The 22,475-nt window shown below is 34.8% G+C and overlaps 1 protein-coding gene across 5 annotated transcripts in view; it reads right to left on the bottom strand.

Moving 5' to 3' along the window:
* STXBP5L (syntaxin binding protein 5L) overlaps positions 1-22,475 on the bottom strand; it is a 399,447-nt gene that overhangs the window by 323,948 nt on the left and 53,024 nt on the right. For all 5 annotated transcript variants that reach the window (XM_043594274.1, XM_043594278.1, XM_043594276.1 and 2 more), the window contains exon 3: positions 14,733-14,830. In XM_043594274.1, coding sequence (XP_043450209.1) covers positions 14,733-14,830 — 98 coding nt within the window. The remainder of the gene's footprint in view (positions 1-14,732; positions 14,831-22,475) is intronic.

The following is a 22,475-nucleotide window of genomic DNA, read 5'->3' as shown; positions in this document are numbered from 1 at the left end:
ACTAGCAAATCAAATTCAGCAGTACATTAAAAGAATTATTCACCATAATCAAGTAGGATTTATTCCTGGGCTGCAGGGCTAGTTCACTATTGCAAATCAAAGAATTTGCAAATTTAATATACCACATTAATAAAAGAAAGGAGAAGAACCATATGATCCTGTCAATAGATACAGAAAAAGCATGTGACAAAATACAGCATTCTTTCTTGATAAAAACCCTCAAGAAAGTCAGGATAGAAGAAACATTCCTCAACATCATAAAGGACATATATGCAAGGCCTACAGCTAATATCGTCAATGGGGAAAAAGTGACAGTGTTTTCCTCCTATGGTCAGGAATATGACAGGATCTCCACACTCACCACTGTTGTTCAACTGTGTACTGGAAGTCCTAGCTTCAGCAATCAGACAACAAATAGAAATAAAAGGCATACAAATTGGCAAAGAATTCAAAATTTCACTCTTCTCAATACTCTACATGGAAAACTCAAAAGACTCCACCAAAAGACTGCTAGAATTGATACATGAATTCAGCAAAGTTGCAGGATATAAAATCAGTGTACAGATACCAGTTGCATTTCTATACACCAATAATGAAGCAACAGAAAGAGAAACCAAGGAATTGATCCCATGTACAATTGCTTCGAAAACCATAAGATACCTAGGAATAAACCTAACCAAAGAGGTTAAATATCTGTATGCTGAAAACTGTAGAAAGCTTATGAAAGAAACTGAGGAAGACACAAAGAAATGGAAAAACATTCCATGTTGATAGATTAGAAGAATATTGGTAAAATGTTGAAACTACCAAAAACAATCTACACATTCAATGCAATCCCTATCAAAATGACACCAGCATTCTTCACACAACTAGAACAAATGATCCTAAAATTTGTATGGAACCAGAAAAGACCCTGAATAGTCAAAGTAATGGGGTTTTTTAAATAATTTTTTATGTTTATTTATTTTTGAGAGAGAGAGAGGGGGTGATGGAGGGGAACAGAGAGAAGGAGACAGAGGATCTGAAGCAGGCTCTCTGACAGCAGAAAGCCCAATGCGGGGCTCAAACTCACAAACTGTGAGATCATGACCTGAGCTGAAGTCAGATGCTTAACCAACTAAACCACCCAGGTGCCCCTCAAAGTAATGTCTGAAGAAGAAAACCAAAGCTGGACATATCATAATTCCAGACTTCAAGTTGTATTACAAAGCTATAACTATCAAGACTGTGTAGTACTGGCACAGAAACAGATACATAGATCAAGGGAAAAGAATCGAGTACCCAGAGATAGACCCACAAATGTATGACCAGTTAATCTTCAACAAAACAGGAAAGAGTATCCAATGAAAAAAAGACAGCCTCTTCATCAAATGGTGCTGGGAAAACTAGACAGCAACATGCAAAAGAATGAAACTGGACCACTTTCTTACACCATACATAAAAATAAATTCCAAATGGATGAAACACCTAAATGTGAAACAGGAAACCATCAAAATCCTAGAAGAAAACACAAGCAGCAACTTCTTTGACCTTTTCTTACTTAGAAACATTGCCGGAGGCAAGAGAAACAAAAGCAAAAATGAACTCTTGGGACTTCATCAAGATAAAAATCTGCATAGCAGGAGCGCCTAGGTGGCACAATCAGTTAAGCATCTGACTTCGGCTCAGGTCATGATCTCACAGCTTGTGAGTTCCAGCCCCACAGCAGGCTCTGTGCTGACAGCTCGGAGCCTGGAGTCTGCTTCAGATTCTGTGTCTCTCTCTCTCTGCCCCTCCCCTGCTCACACTCTGTCTCTCTCAAAAAATAAACATTAAAAAAAATTTTAAAAACATCTGCACAGCAAAGGAAACAATCAATAAGACTAAAAGGCAGCCTACAGAATAGGAGAAGATATTTGCAAATGACATATCAGATAAAGGGTTAGTATCCAAAATCTTTAAAGAACTTATCAAACTCAGTACTCAGAACACAAATAATCCATTGAAGAAATGGGCAGAAGATATGAATAGACACATTGAAAGACACATGAAAAGATGCTCAATATCACTCATCATCAGAGAAATACAAATCAAAACCATAATGAGATACCATCTCACACCTGTCAGAATGGCTAAAATTAACAACTCAAGAAACAACAGATGTTGACAAGGATGAGGAGAAAGGTGAACACTTTTGCATTGTTGCTGGGAATATAAACAGATACAGCCATTCTGGCAAACAGTACGAAAGTTCCTGAAAAAATTTAAAATGAATTACCTTATGACCCAGCAATTGCACTACTAGGTTTTTATCCAATAGATACAAAAATGCTAATTCAAAGGGGCACACACATCCCAATGTTTATAGCAGCACTACTGACACTAGCCAAATTATGGAACAAGCCCAAAAGTCCATCGACTGATGAATGCATAAAGAAGAGGTGGTATATACATACATATATATATATATATATATATATATATATATACACATATATATATTTATATACACACACACATATATATACATACATACATGTATGTATATACATACATAAATGTATATATATATATATATACATACATACATACAATAGAATACTACTTGGCAATCAAAATGAATGAAATCTTGCCACTTGCAACAACGTGGATGGAACTAGAGTATATTATGCTAAGCAAAATAAGTCAGAGAAAGACAAATATATGACTACACTCATATGTGGAATTTAAGAAACACAAAAGATGAACAAAGGGAAGTGAAGGAAAAATAAGATAAAAACAGAGGGGAAGGCAAGCCGTAAGAGACTTAAATATAGAAAACAAACTGAGGGTTGCTGGAGGGAGGTGGGCAGGAGGATGGACTAAGTGGGTGATGGGCATTAAGGAGGACACTTGTAGGGATGAGCACTAGGTGTTATATGTAAATAATGTATCACTGGGCTCTACTCCTGAAACCAGTACTAAACTGTACCTTAACTAACTTGAATTTAAATAAAGTTTTATTTTTTTTAAAGAATGATTTTAAAAAGTTAAAAAAAATACTACACTAAGATCCAGTAATAGTGTGGATATTTATCCCCCCCCCAAATAGTGGATATTTATCCCTCTCCCCAAAAATACTAAAACACTAATTCAGTGATACATGCACCCCTATGTTTATAACAGCATTATTTACAATAGCCAAATTATGAAAGCAGCCAAAGTGTGCATCAATGGATGAAGGGATAAGAAGATGTGGTATATATATGCAATGGAATGTTATTCAGCCATAAAAAGCAATGAAATCTCACCATTTGCAACAACATGGATGGAGGTAAATAGCATAATGTTAAGTGAAATAAGTCAGAGGAAAGACAAATATCATATGATTTCACTCAGATGTGGAATTTAAGAAACAATAAAAAAAGCAAAGAAAAAGAGAGAGAGAAGCCAATAAACAGACTCTTAACTATAGACAACAAACTGATAAACTGATAGTTACCAGAGGGGAAGTGAGTAGAGGGATGGCTGAAATAGGTGATAAAGAGTACCCTTATCATGATGAGCCCTGAGAACTGTTGAATCACTATACTGTACATGTGAAACTAATATAACACCATATGTTAACTATATTGGAATGAACATTGAAAGATAAAAAAAAAAGAAAACATACAGATGACTAACAGGCAAATGAAAAAATGCTCAGTATCATTCACCATCAGGGAAATGCAAATCAAAACTACAATGAGATATCATCCCATACCTGTCAGAATGGCTAAAATCAAAAACTCAAGAAACAAGTGTTGGTGAGTATGTGGAGAAAAAGGAACTCTTTTTTACTTTTGGTGGGAATGCAAACTGGTGCAGCCACTGTGGAAGACAGTATGGAATTCCTCAAAAAATTAAAAACAGAATTACCTTATGAACCAGTTTTCACACAACTGGTTATTTACCCAAAGAACAGGAAAACATTAATTTGAAAGGATATGTGCATCCCTATGTTTTGCAGCATCATTTGTATATCTGTGGTGTTGGTTGTGATATGTCCTCTTTCATTCATGATTTTATTTATTGAGGTCCTTCCTCTTTTGTTTTCACAGAGCTAGAAAAAACAATCCTAAAATGTGAATGGAACCACAAAAAGATCCTAAAAGCCAAAGCAATCCTGAAAATGCAAAATAAAACTGGAGGAATCATGATTCTGGATTTCAAGTTATAAATCTGTCAACCTCAAGACAGTATGGTACTGGCACAAAAACAGACACATAGATCAATGGAGCAGAATGGAAAACCCAGAAATGGACTGACAACAATATGGTCAACTAATCTTTGACAAAGGGACTTCATCAAGATAAAAAGCTTCTGCACAGCGAAGGAAAACAATCAATAAAACTAAAAGGCAGCCTACAGAATGGGGAAAGGTATTTGCAAATGACATATGTGATAAAGCATTAATATCCAAAATCTATAAAGAACTTAGCAAACTCAACACCCAAAAAACAAATAACCCAGTTAAGAAATGGGCAGAAGACATGAATAGACACTTTTTCAAAGAAAACATCCAGATGGCTAACAGACACATGAAAAGATGTTCATCACTCATCATCAGGGATACACAAATCAAAACCACAGTGAGATACCACCTCACACCTATCAGAATGGCTATAATGAACAACATAAGAAACAGCAGGTATTGGTGAGGATGTGGAGAAAAAGTAACCCTCTTGCACTGTTGGTGGGAATATAAACTGAAGCAGCCACTCTGGAGAGCATATGGAGTTCCCTCAAAAAAAAAACAAAAACAAAAACAAAATAGAACTACCCTCTAATCCAGCAACTGCAATACTAGGTATTCACCCAAAGGATACAAAAATACTGATTCAAAGGGGTACATGCACCCCGATGTTTATAGCAGCCTTATCAACAATAGTCAAACTACGAAGAGAGCCCAAATGTCCATCGACTGGTGAATGGCTAAAAAATATATGGTAAAGAGGCACCTGCATGGCTCAGTCAGTTAAGTATCTGACTCAGCTCAGGTGATGATCTCACACTTCATGAGTTCGAGCCCCACACCAGGTTCTCTGCTATCAGCACAGAGCTCACTTCAGACCCTCTGTTCCCCTCTTTCTCTCTCCACTTTTCCCCTTCTTGTTCTCTAAACAAAGTATTAAAAGAAACAAAGTATTTTTTAAAAAAAGATGTACTATAAATGTACAATGGAATATTACTCAGCCATCAAAAGAATGAAACCTTGCCATTTGCAACCACGTGGATGGAGCTAGACTGTATTATGCTAAATGAAATAAGTCAATCAGAGAAAGACAAATACCATACGATTTCACTCATGTGTGGAATTTAAGAAACAAAATAAACATATGGGAAGAGGGAAAATAAAAGAGGAGGGAGGGAAACAAACACAAGAGACTCTTAATGATAGAGAACAAACTGGGGGTTGAAGGAGCTAGATGGGTAATGGGTATTAAAAATGCACTTTTTGGCAACCAAGGGAATGGGAAAAGATATTCGCAAATGACATATCGGACAAAGGGCTAGTAACCAAAATCTATAAAGAGCTCACCAAACTCCACACCCGAAAAACAAATAACCCAGTGAAGAAATGGGCAGAAAACATGAATAGACACTTCTCTAAAGAAGACATCCAGATGGCCAACAGGCACATGAAAAGATGTTCAGCGTCACTCCTTATCAGGGAAATACAAATCAAAACCACACTCAGGTATCACCTCACGCCAGTCAGAGTGGCCAAAATGAACAAATCAGGAGACTATAGATGCTGGAGAGGATGTGGAGAAACGGGAACCCTCTTGCACTGTTGGTGGGAATGCAAATTGGTGCAGCCGCTCTGGAAAGCAATGTGGAGGTTCCTCAGAAAATTAAAAATAGACCTACCCTATGACCCAGCAATAGCACTGCTAGGAATTTATCCAAGGGATACAGGAGTACTGATGCATAGGGCCACTTGTACCCCAATGTTCATAGCAGCACTCTCAACAATAGCCAAATTATGGAAAGAGCCTAAATGTCCATCAACTGATGAATGGATAGAGAAATTGTGGTTTATATACACAATGGAATATTATGTGGCAATGAGAAAAAATGAAATAGGGCCTTTTGTAGCAACGTGGATGGAACTGGAGAGTGTGATGCTAAGTGAAATAAGCCATACAGAGAAAGACAGATACCATATGGTTTCACTCTTATGTGGATCCTGAGAAACTTATCAGGAACCCATGGGGGAGGGGAAGGAAAAAAAAAAAAGAGGTTAGAATGGGAGAGAGCCAAAGCATAAGAGACTGTTAAAAACTGAGAACAAACTGAGAGTTGATGGGGGGTGGGAGGGAGGAGAGGGTGGGTGATGGGTATTGAGGAGGGCACCTTTTGGGATGAGCACTGGGTGTTGTATGGAAACCAATTTGTCAATAAATTTCATTTAAAAAAATGCACTTTTTATGATGAGCACTGGGTGTTGTATGTAAGTGATGAATCACTGAATTCTACTCCTGAAACCAATATTTCACTGTATGTGAACTAAAACTTAAATAAAATTACTTTCATAAAAAATAAATAAAAATAAAAGTTTAGTAGAATTGTTTTAAAAATAAAGAAACAGAATGAAATGAAAACACAACATATTAAAATTTGAGAGTGAAGAATTCCAAATCTCCCATATGAAGTAGCTCCATTCCTCCCAGTTTCTGCCTCTTACAACCTAAAAAAAACAAAAAACAAACAAAAACAAAAAAAAACAAACAAAAAAAAACCCTGAATATAACATTCCAAACAAGCAGAGGAAAATTCTAAAAGATAGAAAGGAGGAGGAATGGCAAAGCAACTCAGGAGAGTGACACAGCAGTGATTTCCTTGGGTTTCCTTATTGTGTCTCATATATCCTGGACAATGCACCACAGAAGTCTCCAACCCAGAACCATCAACTGGTAGAAAAAGGAAAACAGAAACAAAACCAAAAACTCCATGAAAAGGCAATTTTCCCAGCCAAAGGACTGAGAAGACAGGATATCCTAAAAACAAATTTTGGCATCACCCACCTTATAGTAGCAAACAACAAGGAAAAACTCTCCTCTCCCGGACTCCACATAGTTCAAAAGGGTTGACTAGGGAACTGATCTTCCACTTATCCTAACCCCACCCTTCAGAGAGCACACTCCAATTTGTTCAGCAGAGAGTGGTTAGGGACACAAGCAGGGAGTTAATCATCTATCCCCTGCCTGGCAGGAGCAGATAGCACTCTGTTTCATTGTCAGGTGGTATTAGTGCATTAAGCAGGATGCTGACCTGCCATCTCCAGACTAACGGAGGCAGGTGGGAACACTCCAACCTGATGGGATGGTATTAGTGAGTTTGAATGAGCACTTGGTCCTACATCCCCTTCCTAGCATAAAAGAGGCGTTCTAATTCTACTACCAAGGTAGCATCAATGAAGTCCAGAGACAACAAGATTGAATGAGATGGAACTCATTGGTGGTGGGACTTCAAGGTGGAACTTCACACACTCGTAAGGCTTCACACATACACTACTAGTTTTCCACGTCAGCAGGGAAATCATTAGGAAGTTGAATATCCACATCCACCTGACAATAAGCAATAGGCCATAACACTGAACAAGGTGGGCAAATCAGGTCTAGTCAGCACACATACTGTGTCAAAGGATCCTACTAGGAGCTGAACCTCTACTCACGTTAGTGAGTTAGAACAAGGCAGTTCAAGGAGTGATTGATACCATGCTTCCTATCTCTCCTGATGTCACTGGGCCCCCACAGGGAGATGAACTTCCAACCCCACACATCAGAAAATGAGGTGGTATGAGTCAGTACCCACTTTTGCTGGCGGGGAGGAGGTGTTGACATGGCTCACCACAAAATTTGAATATACACACCCACCTGGCCCTCAAGCTACACTTCAATGGGAGGACTTAGTGGTTTAAAAAAAGTTATTAGTAGCATCCAGATTTCCTAATATAATACCCAAAATATTCAGGAAACAATTGAAAATCACCCATCATACTAAGAACCAAGATAATGACATTTGAATGAGAAACAATAATCAATACATGCCAAAATCAAAATGAATCAGATGCCATAATTATCTGAAAATGATTTTCAATAGCCATCACAGAAATCCTTCAATAAGGAATTATGAATCTTCTTGAAACAAATGAAAATAAAGATCAGCAAACAGAAATTCCTAAAAGGAAATAAAATCATAGAACTGAAGAATATAATAACCAAGATAAAATTGGATAGGTTCAATAGTAGAGTGGAGATGACAGAGTATAAAAATCAGTGTACTTGGGGAGAGATCAATAAAATTTACCCAATCTGAACAAAAGAAGGAAGAGACTAGATTAGGGGAGCACAATAAACAGTCTTAGGGGACAAGAACAAAGATCTACCATTCATATAACTGGAGTCCCAGAAAGAGAGAAGAAAGACAGTGGGGTTGAAAAACTTTTATAAGAAATAATGGCTGGAAACTTCCCAAATTTAGTGAAATACTTAAACCTACATATTTAGAAAGTGGAGCAAACACCAAATAAGATAAGCCCAGAAATATCCATGTCAAGAAACATCATAATTAAACTTCTGAAAACTAAGGGGAAAAGCTCTGGAAAGCAGCCAGACACAAAGCATTATGAATGAACATGAATTTGAATGACAGATTTCTCATCTGAAACTACAGAGGCCAGAAGAAAGTGGTACAACATTTTTCAAGTAATAAAATAACTATCAACTGTGTATATACAGCAAAAGTATCCTTGAGGAATGAAAAATAAATATATTCTCAGATGAAGAAAAACTAAGACAATTTGTTTCCAAATCTACCCTTTAAAAAAGTCTAAAGAAAGTCCTCTAACCAGAAGGAAATGAAAGTTCTCAAATCAAAATCCCCTATTTTCACCTTTAAAACCCTGGTAAAAGAAGTCTTGGAACTTCAGAAAGGACATAAGAATGGGTAAAATTTTGGGTAAATATAGTATATTATTTGACTTCTTATGAGTTTCTTTTTTTTAATTTTTAATGTTTATTTATTTTTGAGACAGATGGAGACGGAGCATGAGCAGGGGAGGGGCAGAGAGAGAGAAGATGACACAGAATCCAAAGCAGGCTGAGCTGTCAGCACAGAGCCTGAGGCAGGGCCTGAACTCATGAGATCATGACCTGTGCTGAAGTTGGACACTTAACTGACTGAGCCACCCAGGCGCCCCTACTTCTTATGAGTTTCTTAAGTCACATTTGATGGTTGAAGCAAAAATTATAGCACCATCTGATATGATTCTGCTCAAGACATTTACAGAAAATATATAAAATAACTATACTATAAAAGTAGAGAGGGCATAGGGGCCTAAATGAAAGTAAGGTTGCAGTTTCCCTCGAAGTGAAAAAATGTTGATACCAGTAGACCGTGATAATTTATGTATGTTTGTTGTAATACCAAGAGCAACTACTAAGAAAATTCTACAAAGCAATATACTCAAAACAATATAAATAATTCAAGATTGAGTTATTTGAAAAGTTCAAAATAACTCCCAGGAAAATAAGAAAAGACAAAAAGGAACAAAAAAGAGAGGAAACAAGCAGAAAACAAGTAAATAAATTGGCAGAATTAAGCCCCAACATATAATTACCTGATAGTATATTACCTTAACATATCAATTAAGTGAAGCAGACTGACATGGTAGATTAAAAACAAAATGATCCTACAAAATCAGTATATGAAAATCAGTTGCATTTCTATATACAAATAATGAATTATCAGAAAGAGAAATTAAGAAAACAATCCATTTACAATTCCATCAAAAAGAATAAAATACCTAGGAATAAATTTAACCAACGACGTGAAAGACCTGGACACTGAAAACTGTAAGATATTGATAAAGAAACTGAAGAAGGCACAAATTAATGTAAAGATATTCCATGCTCATGGATTAGAAGAATTAACATTTTTTTTTAAAAAATCCATACTACCCAAAGCAATATACAGATTCAATGTAATCTCTATAAAAATTCCAATGGCATCTTTCACAGAAATAGAACAAACAATCCTAAAATTTGTATGAAACCACGAAATATGTCAAATAGCCAAAGTAATCTTGGTTAAAAAAAAAAAAAGCTAGAGGCATCTCACTTCCTGATTTCAAACTTATTATGAAGCTACAATAATCAAAACATTATGGTATTAGCATAAAAACAGACATACAGACCAGTGAAACAGAACCAGGAGTGCATAAATAAACCCATGCATACATGGTCAACTAATATTTGATAAGAGAACCAAGACTACTCAATGGGGGAAAATACAGTCTCTTCAATAAATGGTGCTGGGAAAACTGGATAGCCATAGGCAAAAGAATAAAACTGGACCACTATCTTAGAGTATACACAAAAATTAACTCAAAATGGTTAGAGTTGAATATAAGACCTGAAACTATAAAAGTCTTAGAAGAAATCAAAGGCAGTAAGCTCCTGGACATCATTCTTGGCAATGATTTTTTGGATATGATACCAAAGCAAAACTAAACAAGTAGGACTACATCAAACTAAAAAGCTTCTGTTCAACAAAGGAAACCATCAACAAAATAAAAAGCTATCTACCAAATGGGAGTAAATATCTACAAATCACATATCAATATCCAAAATATATAAAGAACTCATACAACTCAATAGTAAAATAAACAAACAAAAACACATTAGATTAAAAAATGGAATCAGGGGATCTGAATAGATATTTTCAAAAGAAGATCTATAGATGGCTAACTGGTACATCACTAATTATCAAATAAATGTAAATCAGAACCACAATGAGATATCATCTTACACCTATCAGAATAGCTATTACCAAAAAGACAAGAAATAACAAGTGTTAGTGAGGATGTGGAGAAAAGGGGGCCCTTGTACACTGTTGGTGGGCCTGTATATTAGCACAGCCACTATGGAAAACAGTATGGAGTTCTTCCAAGAATTAAAAATAGAATTTCCATATGGTCCAGAAATTCCACTCCTGGGTATTTATCCAAAGGAAACAAAACACTAACTTGAAAGATGTATGCACTCCATGTTCATTGCAGGAATATTTATAATAAAGAAGATGTGGAAGCAACCTAAGTGTCTGCTATGGATGAATAGATTAAAAGAAAATACATACACAAACATACACACTCTGGAATATCATTCAGCCATAAAAAAGAAAGAAATCTTGCCGTTTGCAGTAACATGAATTGACATGAAAGGCAGTACACTGAGTAATATTTCAGACAAGTACTGTATGATATCCCTTAAATACAAACAAAACAAAAGAAAACAACAAAAAACAAAAAACACCAAACTCTCAGATACGGAGAAAAGACTGGCAGTTATTGGAGGTAGGGGTTGGGTTGTAGGAGTTGGGTGGAATCAGTGAAGGTTGTCAAAGGTCAAATTTCCACTTATAAAATAAGTAAGACCTAGGGAATATAGTGTACATCATTGTGACTATAGTTAATAAATTGTGTATTTGAAAGTTACTAAGAGAAATTTTTAAAGTTATCACAAGAAAAACATTTTTGCAACTGTGTGTGGTGATTCATATCAACTAGACTTATTGTAGAGATCATTTGACAAGATATATAAATATTGAATCAATATTTTGCACACCTAAAACTAATGTCAATTATAGCTCAATTAAAGGAAAAAAGAAAATGACCTAACAATATGCTATCTACAAATAAACTACTTAAAGTACAATGACATATTTAAGTTCAAAACAAAAGGATGGAAATAGAATATGCAAATATTAGATTTTTTTAAAAAGCAGGAGTGACCATATTAATATGAGACAAAGTAAATTTCAGAGCAAAGAAAATTATTGGAGACCAATAAAGACATTACATAATGATAAAAAAATCAATCCAGGTAGAAGACCAGAATTCTAAATGTGTGCATACCAAACCAAAGAGCCTCAAAAATACAGAAAGCAAAACCTAATAGAACTGGAAAAGGAGATAAATTTATCCAAAATTATAGTTGGAGATCTTAATACACTCTTCTCTTGGGATTTGATAGAATCATCAAACAGAAAATAAGCAAGGATATAGAACTCAACAACACAATCAACCAACAATATCTTTTTTTTTCAACCAACAATATCTAGTTGACAAATATAGAACATTTCACTCAACAAGAATGCACATGTTTTTCCAGAGTCCATAGAGCATGCCCCAAGAAAGACCATATCCAAGACCATAAAACAAACCTTAGCAAACTTAAAAGAACTGAAATTATACTATATGTGTATGTGTGTGTGTGTGTGTGTGTGTGTGTGTGTGTGTGTGTGTGTTTACCACAGTGGAATCAAATCAATAACAGAAAGACAAAATTTCCAAACACTTCCCAATTAATTAAAACACTTCTAAGTAATTCATGGTCTCAAGATATGTCAAAGGCAATTTTTTTTAAGTTTATTTATTTTAAGAGAGACAAAGAAAGCACAAGCTAGGGAAGGTTGGAGAGAGAGGTAGAATCCCAAGGAGGCTCCACATGGTCAGTGCACAGAGCCCAAAGCAGGGCTCAAATCCACAAAACCATGAGATCATGACCTGAGCTGAAATCAAGAGTTGGACACTTTAACCGACTGAGCCACCCAGGCACCCCTCAGAGACAATTTTTAAAACTACATATAATTCAATTAAAATGAAAACACACATATCAAAATTTGCAGGATTCAGTTAAAGCAGTGCTGAGAATTACACTAAATGCATACCTTAGAAAAGAGGAAGAATATCAAATCAATAATCTAAGTTCTGACTTCAAGAAACTAGAAAAAAGGAGCAAAGTAAGCTCAAAGAAAAGTGAAGGAAGAAATAATAATGATGATTTATTAAATAATAAAAATAATAAGCCAGAAAAAATTGAAAACAAAGAAAATGGAGGAAACCAAACAGCTAGTTCCTCAAAAAAGAAATCAATACAATTTAAAAACTACTAGTAAGACTGACTACACATAACCAACATTCAACTAAGATAAATAGAAAACCAAAAGAGTCCTATAACTACTAAATACATTGAATTTGTAACACAAAATCTCTCAAAATAATCTCCAAGCCTAGGTATTTTCACTAGAGAATAATACCAAACATTTAAAGAATTAACCCCAATTTTACTCAATCTCTCCCAGAAAACAGAAGAAGAAACACTTCTCAGTTCACTTTATGAAGCTAATAATACCCCAATATCAGAACCAAAGACAATACAAATAAAAATTTAACTCAAAATAGAACTGTACTTAAATACAAAATGTATAACTATATAATTTTTAGAAAAAAAAATTTAAAAATTAAGATCCAGGGTTAGGCAAAGAGTTCTAAGGAGTGATACCAAAAGCACAATCAATAAAGAAAAAATGATAAACTGGACTCTGAAAAATCCTGTAAAGAGGGTCAAATGTCAAGCTATAGACTAGAAGAAATAATTTGACAAAAGAGTAGTATCTAGAATACATAAGAATACCACAATGAGATATCACTACAAAATTATCAGAATGGCTTAAAAAAAAAAGAACAAGATGCGCTAATAATGATGTGAAGATACAGAATGTAAAATGTTACAACCCCTCTGGGAAACAGTTTGGGATATTCTTATAAAACTAAATTTTGAACTACCATAGAGTCCCTCTAACTGCACTTTTGGGCAGAGAAATGAAAACATGTTCACAGAAAAACACGTATATAAATGTTTATAACTGCTTTAATCATAATAGCCACCAACTGGAAACCCAGATGTCCTTCAATAAGTGAATGGCTAAACACACTGTGGTACTTCCATACCATGGAATATTGCCCAACAATTAAAAAAAATACTGATACTTACAACAACTTGGATGAATCTTCAGAGAAGAAAAAAGCAAATCCCAAAAGGTTACATACTGTATGATTTCATTTATATAACATTCCTAACATGGCCAAATTACTAAAGTGAAAAACAAATTAGTGATAGAAATCAGGGATGGGGTGGGAGAATTGGAAGGAGAGGATGTGGTTATAAGGGGGGAATGTGAGGAATCTTGGTGGTAACTGAAACACTCTGTACTTTGAGAATATCAATGTCAGTATCTTGGTTGTGATATTACACCATAATTTTGTAGGACATTACTTTTGGGGGAAATTGAATGAAGAGTACATGGGGTTTTTATGTATTATTTCCTGCAACTACAATTAAATCTGTATCTCATGGAAGCAACAACCTAAGTATCAAAATAAAAAATTAAATTAAAATGGAATGACACTAAAGCATAATTTGAGAGGAAATTTATAGCATTACAGACATGTATTAGAAAAGAAGTTCTCAAATCAATAACTTCAGTTTCCACCTTAAAAAAATAGAAAAAAAAAGATCAAATTAACTCAAAGCAGAAGAAAAAAATAAAAAGATATAAGCAGGAATCAATAAAACTCACGTTAGGAAAACAATATAAGAAAGCTCTGCAGCCAAAAATTGTTTCTTGTGAAAATCAATACAACTGATCAAAAAGAGAGAGGGGGGAAAACAAATATTGCCAATATCAAGAATTCAAGATAGGACATTAATAGTTCTCTCACAGACATTAAAAATATGCCAATAAACTGGACATTGTGGGTTTTCACAATCATTATTCATTTCAAAATAAATCAACTTTATTTGGTCATATTTCACTTACCTGAATATTTAAGGAAAAGTAATTGGTATTAATACAACAAATACTGAACCAAAAGTTAAGGATACATTCGTATAGCACCTGTTCTTGTCCCAATAGCCAAGATTTTCTGAACTGGATCAAAGGCTAATGCTGTGGGCTGATAAGGAAAACCATGCCGAACTGTCTGAAAGAGAGCAGATAGTAAAAATAATCACCAGGAAAATAAAAATTAAAATCACAAGATACCACTATCCAACTACCATAATGACTAAAATAAGTATTTTAATTAAAAAAATTACCATATGTTGGTAGGAGTGTAAAATGACACAAGCACTATCTGTCCTATGACCTATATTTCACTCCTATTTATGTATCCAAGAAAATAAGAGCATATGGCCACATAATTTGTGTAAGTATGCCCCTAATAGCTTTATACATAACAACCTGGAAAAAGTGCTAGTGTCCAACAAGAGAATCAAAAAACAAAAATGTGGTATACTCCTACAATAAACTACTACTCAACAGTAAAAGATAAAAACTAGTAACAGATGCAACAACATGGATGATTCTCAAAAACATTATGCTAAATAAAAGCAGCAATACACAAAACAGTGCATATAGTATGATTATATTTATATTAAAATTTGAACAAGCAAAACTAATCTATGGTTAAAAAAATCAGAGCAGTGATTGACTTGAGAAGAACTCACTGGATGAGGGTATGAGGGAACTTTATTGAGTCAAGGTAATATTCTATATTTTGATAGAAGTTTGGATTACACAAGTGTATACATTGGTCAAAACTCATCAAATTGTACAATAAAGTTTATGATTTTTCTGTATGTAAACTGAATGTCAAAAAAAGAAAAAAGTATTATTAACAAATATTTAACTCTAGTTAATGATATGCACACTGAGGTTTTAAGAGGTAAAGTGTACTGACACCTGCAATTTAATTCGAAAGGCATCCAAAGAAGTAATATGGTTAGACAGATGGATAGACATATATGATAAAGCAAATATAGCAAAATGGTAACTGTCAAATCTAGGTGGTGAGAATGTATGTTAGGTGTGTGTATACATGAATGTTCACAATATAACTTTTTCAATTCCTCTGTATGTTTGAAAGCTTTCATAGTCACACAATGGAAAAAAATATATAGAGTTTATAATATCATAAAGATGATAAAACTAACATAAGGATATCCAATAATATACAGGAATTAATTTCAACATGAAATATAACTTTTCAAAGAAATAGAGGACCCACATAGGTCAGGGAAAGGGGATTCTAGAAGGAGCTTGGGAAGATAGTAGAGTAGGAAGACCTTGAGCTCACACCATCTCATGTTTACACCTAGATATCATCCACATCCAAGTAAATAAACCCTTATGATCTGAATAAAGTCAGAACAAATTCTACAACTAAAAATAGAAAAGAAGCTGCATCTCTGAATGGTTAGCAAGGACAGAAAGGCAGAAGGAGGCTGCCTGCAGGAGGGCAGGAGCTGTGCACTCAGGGAAGAGAAATGGGCCCTAGCACCAGGGAGCACCACAGTAGGGGGCGGGTACTAATCCTCATAATGTTTGGCTTTGAAAATCACAGGGGATGAATTCCCCTGGAGCCTGGAGCTTTAAAAGTCAGCTGACTCAGCACTGGGCTAGCCAGGAGGGCAAGTGATAGCTGGGTTGCTGCCCTTAGAAGAGGCAAAGAAGCAACATAAAAATGGCAATTAACACAACACAAGGGGCAAACAGAAAACAGATCTGTTCATGCTGATCTCAGAGTGTGTTAGATTACTTCTCTGAAAATGAGGGAGCTGGCAGGCATCATTTTCCTCCCCCCATCATCCCCCGCCCCCACCCCAGCATAAACACAGGGTCATCTGCCAGAGGAAAGGCTGCATAGACCCTTGCTAACTAACCTGCTAGCAGTATGCCGTGCCCATGAGTTCTCCTGGGGATTTGCCCACTCCAACCCTGCTAGCCTTGGCCCTGGGTTCAGAGCCAATTTTGTTAAAGCTGCCCATGAAAAATTATTAGAATAAAGGAGTTCAGTAAGTTTTCAAAATTAGTTGTACAAATATAATATTTCTATATACTAGTAATGTACTATCCAAAAATGAAATTAAGAAAACAATTTCATTTATAATAGCATCCAAATGAATAAAATACTCAGGAATAAAATGAAGAGAAGTGCAAAACTTACATGCTATAACTACAAAACATTGTTGAAAAAAATTAAAGACAAATAAAAGGAAAGCCATCCCATATCATGGATTAAAAGACTTAATATTGATAAAGTGACAATACTCCCCAAATTCATCTCCAGAGTCAATGCCATCCCTATCAAAATCCCATCTGACATTTTTTGCAAAGTTCAACAAATTGATCCTAAGATTCCTATGGATATTCAATGATCCAGAATACCAAAAAGATCTTGAAGAAGAAAGTTGGAGGATTCACATTTTCTGTTTTCAAAACTTACACAAATCTACAGTAATTGAGCAATGAGATACTAGCATAAGGACAGACAGATCAGTGGAACAGAACTGAGATTCCATAAACAACTCCTCACATTTTTAGTCAATTTATTTTTAATCAGGGTTCCAAGACAATTCAACAATGAATGAAAGAAGAGTCCTTCAACAAATGGTGCTGCAACAACTGATACCCACATGTAAAAGAATTAAGTTGAACCCTTTACTTACTTTATTCCAATATTAACTCAAAATAGATTACAGACCTAAATGCAAGAGCCAAAACTATAAAGATCTTAGAAGAAGAAAACGTATGCTTAAATCTTAGTGAACTGGGATTAGGCAATTAAATCTGACATTAAAAGCACAAGCAACAAAATTAAAAAGATAAACTGAACTTTGTGAGAACTAAAAACTGTTATGCTGTAAAGGATACTATCAAGAAAGTAAAAAGACACCCCACAGAATGGGAGAAAATATTTGCAAGTCATACAAGTCATATATCTGATAAGGAATTTATATCCAGAGTATATAAATGACTCTCACAACTCAATAATAAAAATGGGCAAAGGATCTTAATAGTCACTTATCCAAAGAATATATACAAATGAGCAATAAGCACATGATGACATGTTCAACAGCATTAGTAAATCACATCCACAACGGGATACAATTGTATAGCCACTAGGATGACTATAATAAAAAAGATAGATGCCATCACATGCTGATAAAGATGTTGGAGAAATTGGAGGTCTAATACTTTGCTGGTGGGAATATAAAACCATGTATAAAATCTTTGGAAAATAGCTTGGCAGGTCCTCAAAGTGTGAAATATAGAGTTACCTATGACCCAATGATTCTGCTCCTGGGTATATAACTAAGAGCAATGAAAAATAAATGCACCAAAACTTCAATACAAATGTTCACAGCAGCATTATTCAGAATAGCCAAAAAGTACAAACAACTCAAATATCCATCAACTGATGAATGGATAAATGAAATGCAGTATGTCCATACAATGGAATATTACTCATTAATAAAAAAAGAATGAAGTACACATACATGCAACACAGGATGTACCTTGAAAACGTTATGCTAAATGAAAGAAGCCAGTCATATATTATATGATTCCATTTAATGGAATGTACAGAATAGAAAAATCTGTGGAGTATGTGGTTGATTTCAAAAGAATGAAGGCTATCAATAGAATGACATAAATTCAGTAAAAATAAATGAAGCAAGAGAAAAATGTAGAACAGAGTCTAGAACAAACATGTCAAGGTAAAAAATTCTCAATTTTAGTGCCAGGTAGGATTGTTGAAATACTATAGTTTATGCTCAGTTGGTGAAATAAGATGGCAGTAAAGCTGATCAATAAGAAAATGAGGTTTTTAAATACATAATTTTTCTTTGTTTTTTCTTGCAAGATTTTATTTAAATTCAAGTTAGTTAACATATAGTGTAGTATCAGTTTCAGAAGTAGAATTTAGTGATTCATCACTTACATATAACACCCCGTGCTCATCACAACAAATGAATTTTTCTTAATGTTATTTTGTTTGTTTTCTTTTTTTCACTCTCTGTATTAGTCTGTTCAGGCTGCTATAACAAAATAACATAAACTGGTGGCTTAAGCAAGATATTTATTTCTCACAGTTCTGGGAGCTGGAAGTCAAGATCAAGTTACCAGGTATTCAGTTCCTTCCTAGCTTGCAGATGGCCACCTTCTCACTGAATCTTCATATGATGCGGGGAGGAAGTCTCTATTCTTAAAAAAAACCACTAATCCCATCATGAAGGCTTCACCCTTATGGTGTCATCTAACCCTAATTAACTCCCAAAGGCCCCCTCTCCAAATACCATCACACTGGGGGCTAGAGTTTCAAAATATGAATTTTAGGGGGACACAATTCATTTCATAGCACTCACCCTTGAAATTACTACAAGGGATGAGGTGAGGTAGCCAACTATATCAATAGCTCTTGAAGCAAAAGATACTTGAAGCAAAGAAAGATATAATAGAGAGAACTGGTTATGAATACGTGGAAAGATTGGTCATATTACCCTAAGTTAAGAAAGCTGCTACCACCTTTGAGATGAAAGAAACCTGTATTCACTGCTGACAGTGCAAGAGTTATTACCAGAAGCAAATGACTTTTACTTTCTTTGTATCTTTTAATCCAGTCTAAGTGCCTCCCATTGGCAGAATATAAGCATAACATCTTAGCTTTAGCTTTAGTTTAGTTTGAATTTCAATTTCCTCAGTATATAAATGAGAACACAGAAGGACCATTGTGGAACTGAGAGCAGTATGAAACAAAGTAGAATTCACATTTGGCCTGATGGACTAAGCTTAATACTACTATAATATTTCAAAACAGCCTTAAAACCTCCTGTGACAGAGACTGCCTGTTGCTCCTTAATATCTTCTTTTCCCCTTTTTCTATAGTAATAAAATTTTGAGCCCAGCACATAGCAATCCAATTCACACTATATTCCGAGCCCCCACAGCAGGCTAGATTAGAATCTGAACAAAGGAATGACAGAAGTGATATGAAGCCTTAAAAGTAAGGCAAATACTACTATTTTTTTTCTCACCTTCCTCCTGATTGGAAAATGTACTCAATGGCAGGTTTTGGATCAACCATCTTAGAACATGAGGTAGAAGCCATAGGTTAAGGATAGCAGAGTAACAAGATAGAAAGGTCTCTCATAAAAGCAAAGAGGCTTGTTAGGCTCTAGATAACATAAAGCCATTGAATCAGTCCTGGGTTGCTTAAACTTGGACAGATTTTATGAAAGACAAATTTTGTATCGTGTAAGCCACAATTGTTATGGCCTACATCCTAACTGGCATCCTAAAAACCACAACCATTCCTAAAAGCAAGTAAATATTTATTAGACCACCAAGTTAATTTATGAGGAATGTTGCCTAGTATTGGTCATTAGTGTGAAAAATGAAAGAAATTAAATGGCTTTTGATTCTGCACTAAAAGGACTCCAGCTCACTACCATATTGGTGATTCATCCCTATATGTATCATTTCCATATACTACTGATAGGCCAAAGCTATCATTTCCATAATCTGAGCACAGAACTCCTAGAATCATGTACCAGATTTCATCTAATGACACAAATGTGACTGTTAGAAATTCCCAGATACAGGTGTCCCATACTTTTGAAAGTTGATGTGTGCCACTTTACTTTTATAAAAGACCTACATTAGTACCTGTTTTTACCAAGCAAAAGAAATGTAAAAAGGATTTTGGTTTTACAAAAAAAGGCAACAAGTGAAAATAGAGTTGGTGATTGTTTTGTAGCTGGCCATTACAGAGGCAGCACATGCCTCAAGCATCAAGAGTGGCACCACCAAGCACCTTCTCTGGGAACTACACTCAGCATCTCAGCATCAAGCTGCCATAGCTTTAAACTGTGTCTGTGAGCATATGTGCTTTATCTCAATTTATTTTGTGAATCTGTTACCAAGATGTGTCCTAAGGTATTAGAAAAGTCTAGGAGAGGTTGTATTTTGGGTCTGGGAATGCTCAAAAACTTTTCCACATAAATTAATAGTAGTTGCTTCTTTGCTTTATGTCATTTAGGTTTATGAAAGATTTCATAGGAACACTCTACTTTCAGATAGTATAAGAAACTTGCTAGAAAAAATAACATAGCTTACAAAAGATAGAATACTACAATTGTGCAAATTTGTTATATAAAAATTCTTTTGGATAAAAAATTTGCTTATAAAGATTTATGATTATATAATACATGTTTATTTTGATTAAGTACATTTGACTGGTTTGGTCTATAAATGTTACACTCTGGAGAAGAGGTATAGTAAGGTAAATCATTCCTGATTTTGAATCCAGAAATTGGAAATTAACTGCAGTCTCAGAATTTGTTCAATAAGTTTAAATAATTTGAGATAAGAAATCTTGTTACTCTCCTACAAAAAAGGACTTTCACATGGACACAATATATTTTGGTAAGCAAAAGCCAAACTACTATTGTAACAGTGGAGCAACTCTCACCAGTGGTAAAATTCCCTCAATTTCAATATTTGGTTGAAACTTTATCAAGTAAATTTGATGTCACCGTGGACCACTGAAAGTATTGCTTAATAATTTCCTGCCAACTTGGATGAAGGAAAAGACTAAGTAAGAGGACTATGATAGGCATATGACACCATCGAGTAGCATAATGGTAACAAATTTAACATGTTCCTATGAAATCCCATTATAATGTGATAAAAAGGTAAAATTGCTCTAAATGGTAAAGTACCTGTTCCTGGGAATGCCATTGGCAACTGAGGTATTGGTACCAGTTCTCAGTAAGACTTTTAAATTTCTTGAAAGAATGAGAAAACTATCGCGTTCAAAGATCTAAAGGCAGTTGATATTAAAATTAAAGAAGAATAAGGCATTAATACACCTCCATTTTATAAGATATTTGGAAGTTGACATAATAGAAATGGAATGCTTACTTATTAATATTCTGAAATTTTATATCCTTTTTTCTTTTATTATTTTAGTTTTATTTTTATAACACTCAATCATGCACCCAGTTTAACAAATCAGACAAATCTAAAGGATTTCTGAAAATTATAAATAATTTGTCTCCTTACCTCTCTTATTTCCTACTTCCCAGAGGGAACCACTTGTCACTATTTCTGCTATTTATTTTGGTATTTTTCCTAATGTGTCTCAAAAGAACATTTTTATATTGCTACTTACTGACTTTTCAGGAAAAACAATTTTCTCTTTTTCACCCATCCCCTCATTACACATACAAGTATCCTTGCCATATACCCAAACTTCCAATAAATCAAAACCATCAGTGTTAACACCTTATTGATATTAATCTCTTATTTTGCCTCACAGATGTTTTTGTTCTCTAAGGTTACCTTCTTTTTTAAGTTTCATTTATTTAGTTTTTACATTCTGGTCACTAATTCATCCCCAAACCCTTTCCCCAATTGCTCAAATCATCTTTCAATATGTTGAACACATCAGGTATATACCTAAACATATCAGGTATATATACCTGAGGAAGGAGAGTGAGTGAAGGAGGGAGGGAAAGAGGGAGCGTGAGTAACAGAGAGGGAAAGAGAAAGAAAAGGAGGGACTATTTATATAAAATTTGAAAATTCCAAGTAACAAAAAAATCAAATCAGCTGTTGCCAGGATCCAGAGGCAGAAAGAGGAAAAAGGATGCTATGAAGAACCACAAGTAATGAAAATGTTCTCTATTTTTATTGTGATAGTGATTCACAGGAAACTCATCATATTGCACAATATATATAATTGCAGATTGTTTTAAACATTTTAAAGTAAATACTTATGAATA

The sequence above is a fragment of the Prionailurus bengalensis genome, chromosome C2, assembly GCF_016509475.1.
Source record: "Prionailurus bengalensis isolate Pbe53 chromosome C2, Fcat_Pben_1.1_paternal_pri, whole genome shotgun sequence".
Classification (NCBI taxonomy): Eukaryota; Metazoa; Chordata; class Mammalia; order Carnivora; family Felidae; genus Prionailurus; species Prionailurus bengalensis.
Note: the sequence above shows the minus strand (reverse complement) of the source record. Positions and strands in the feature narration are given on the sequence as shown.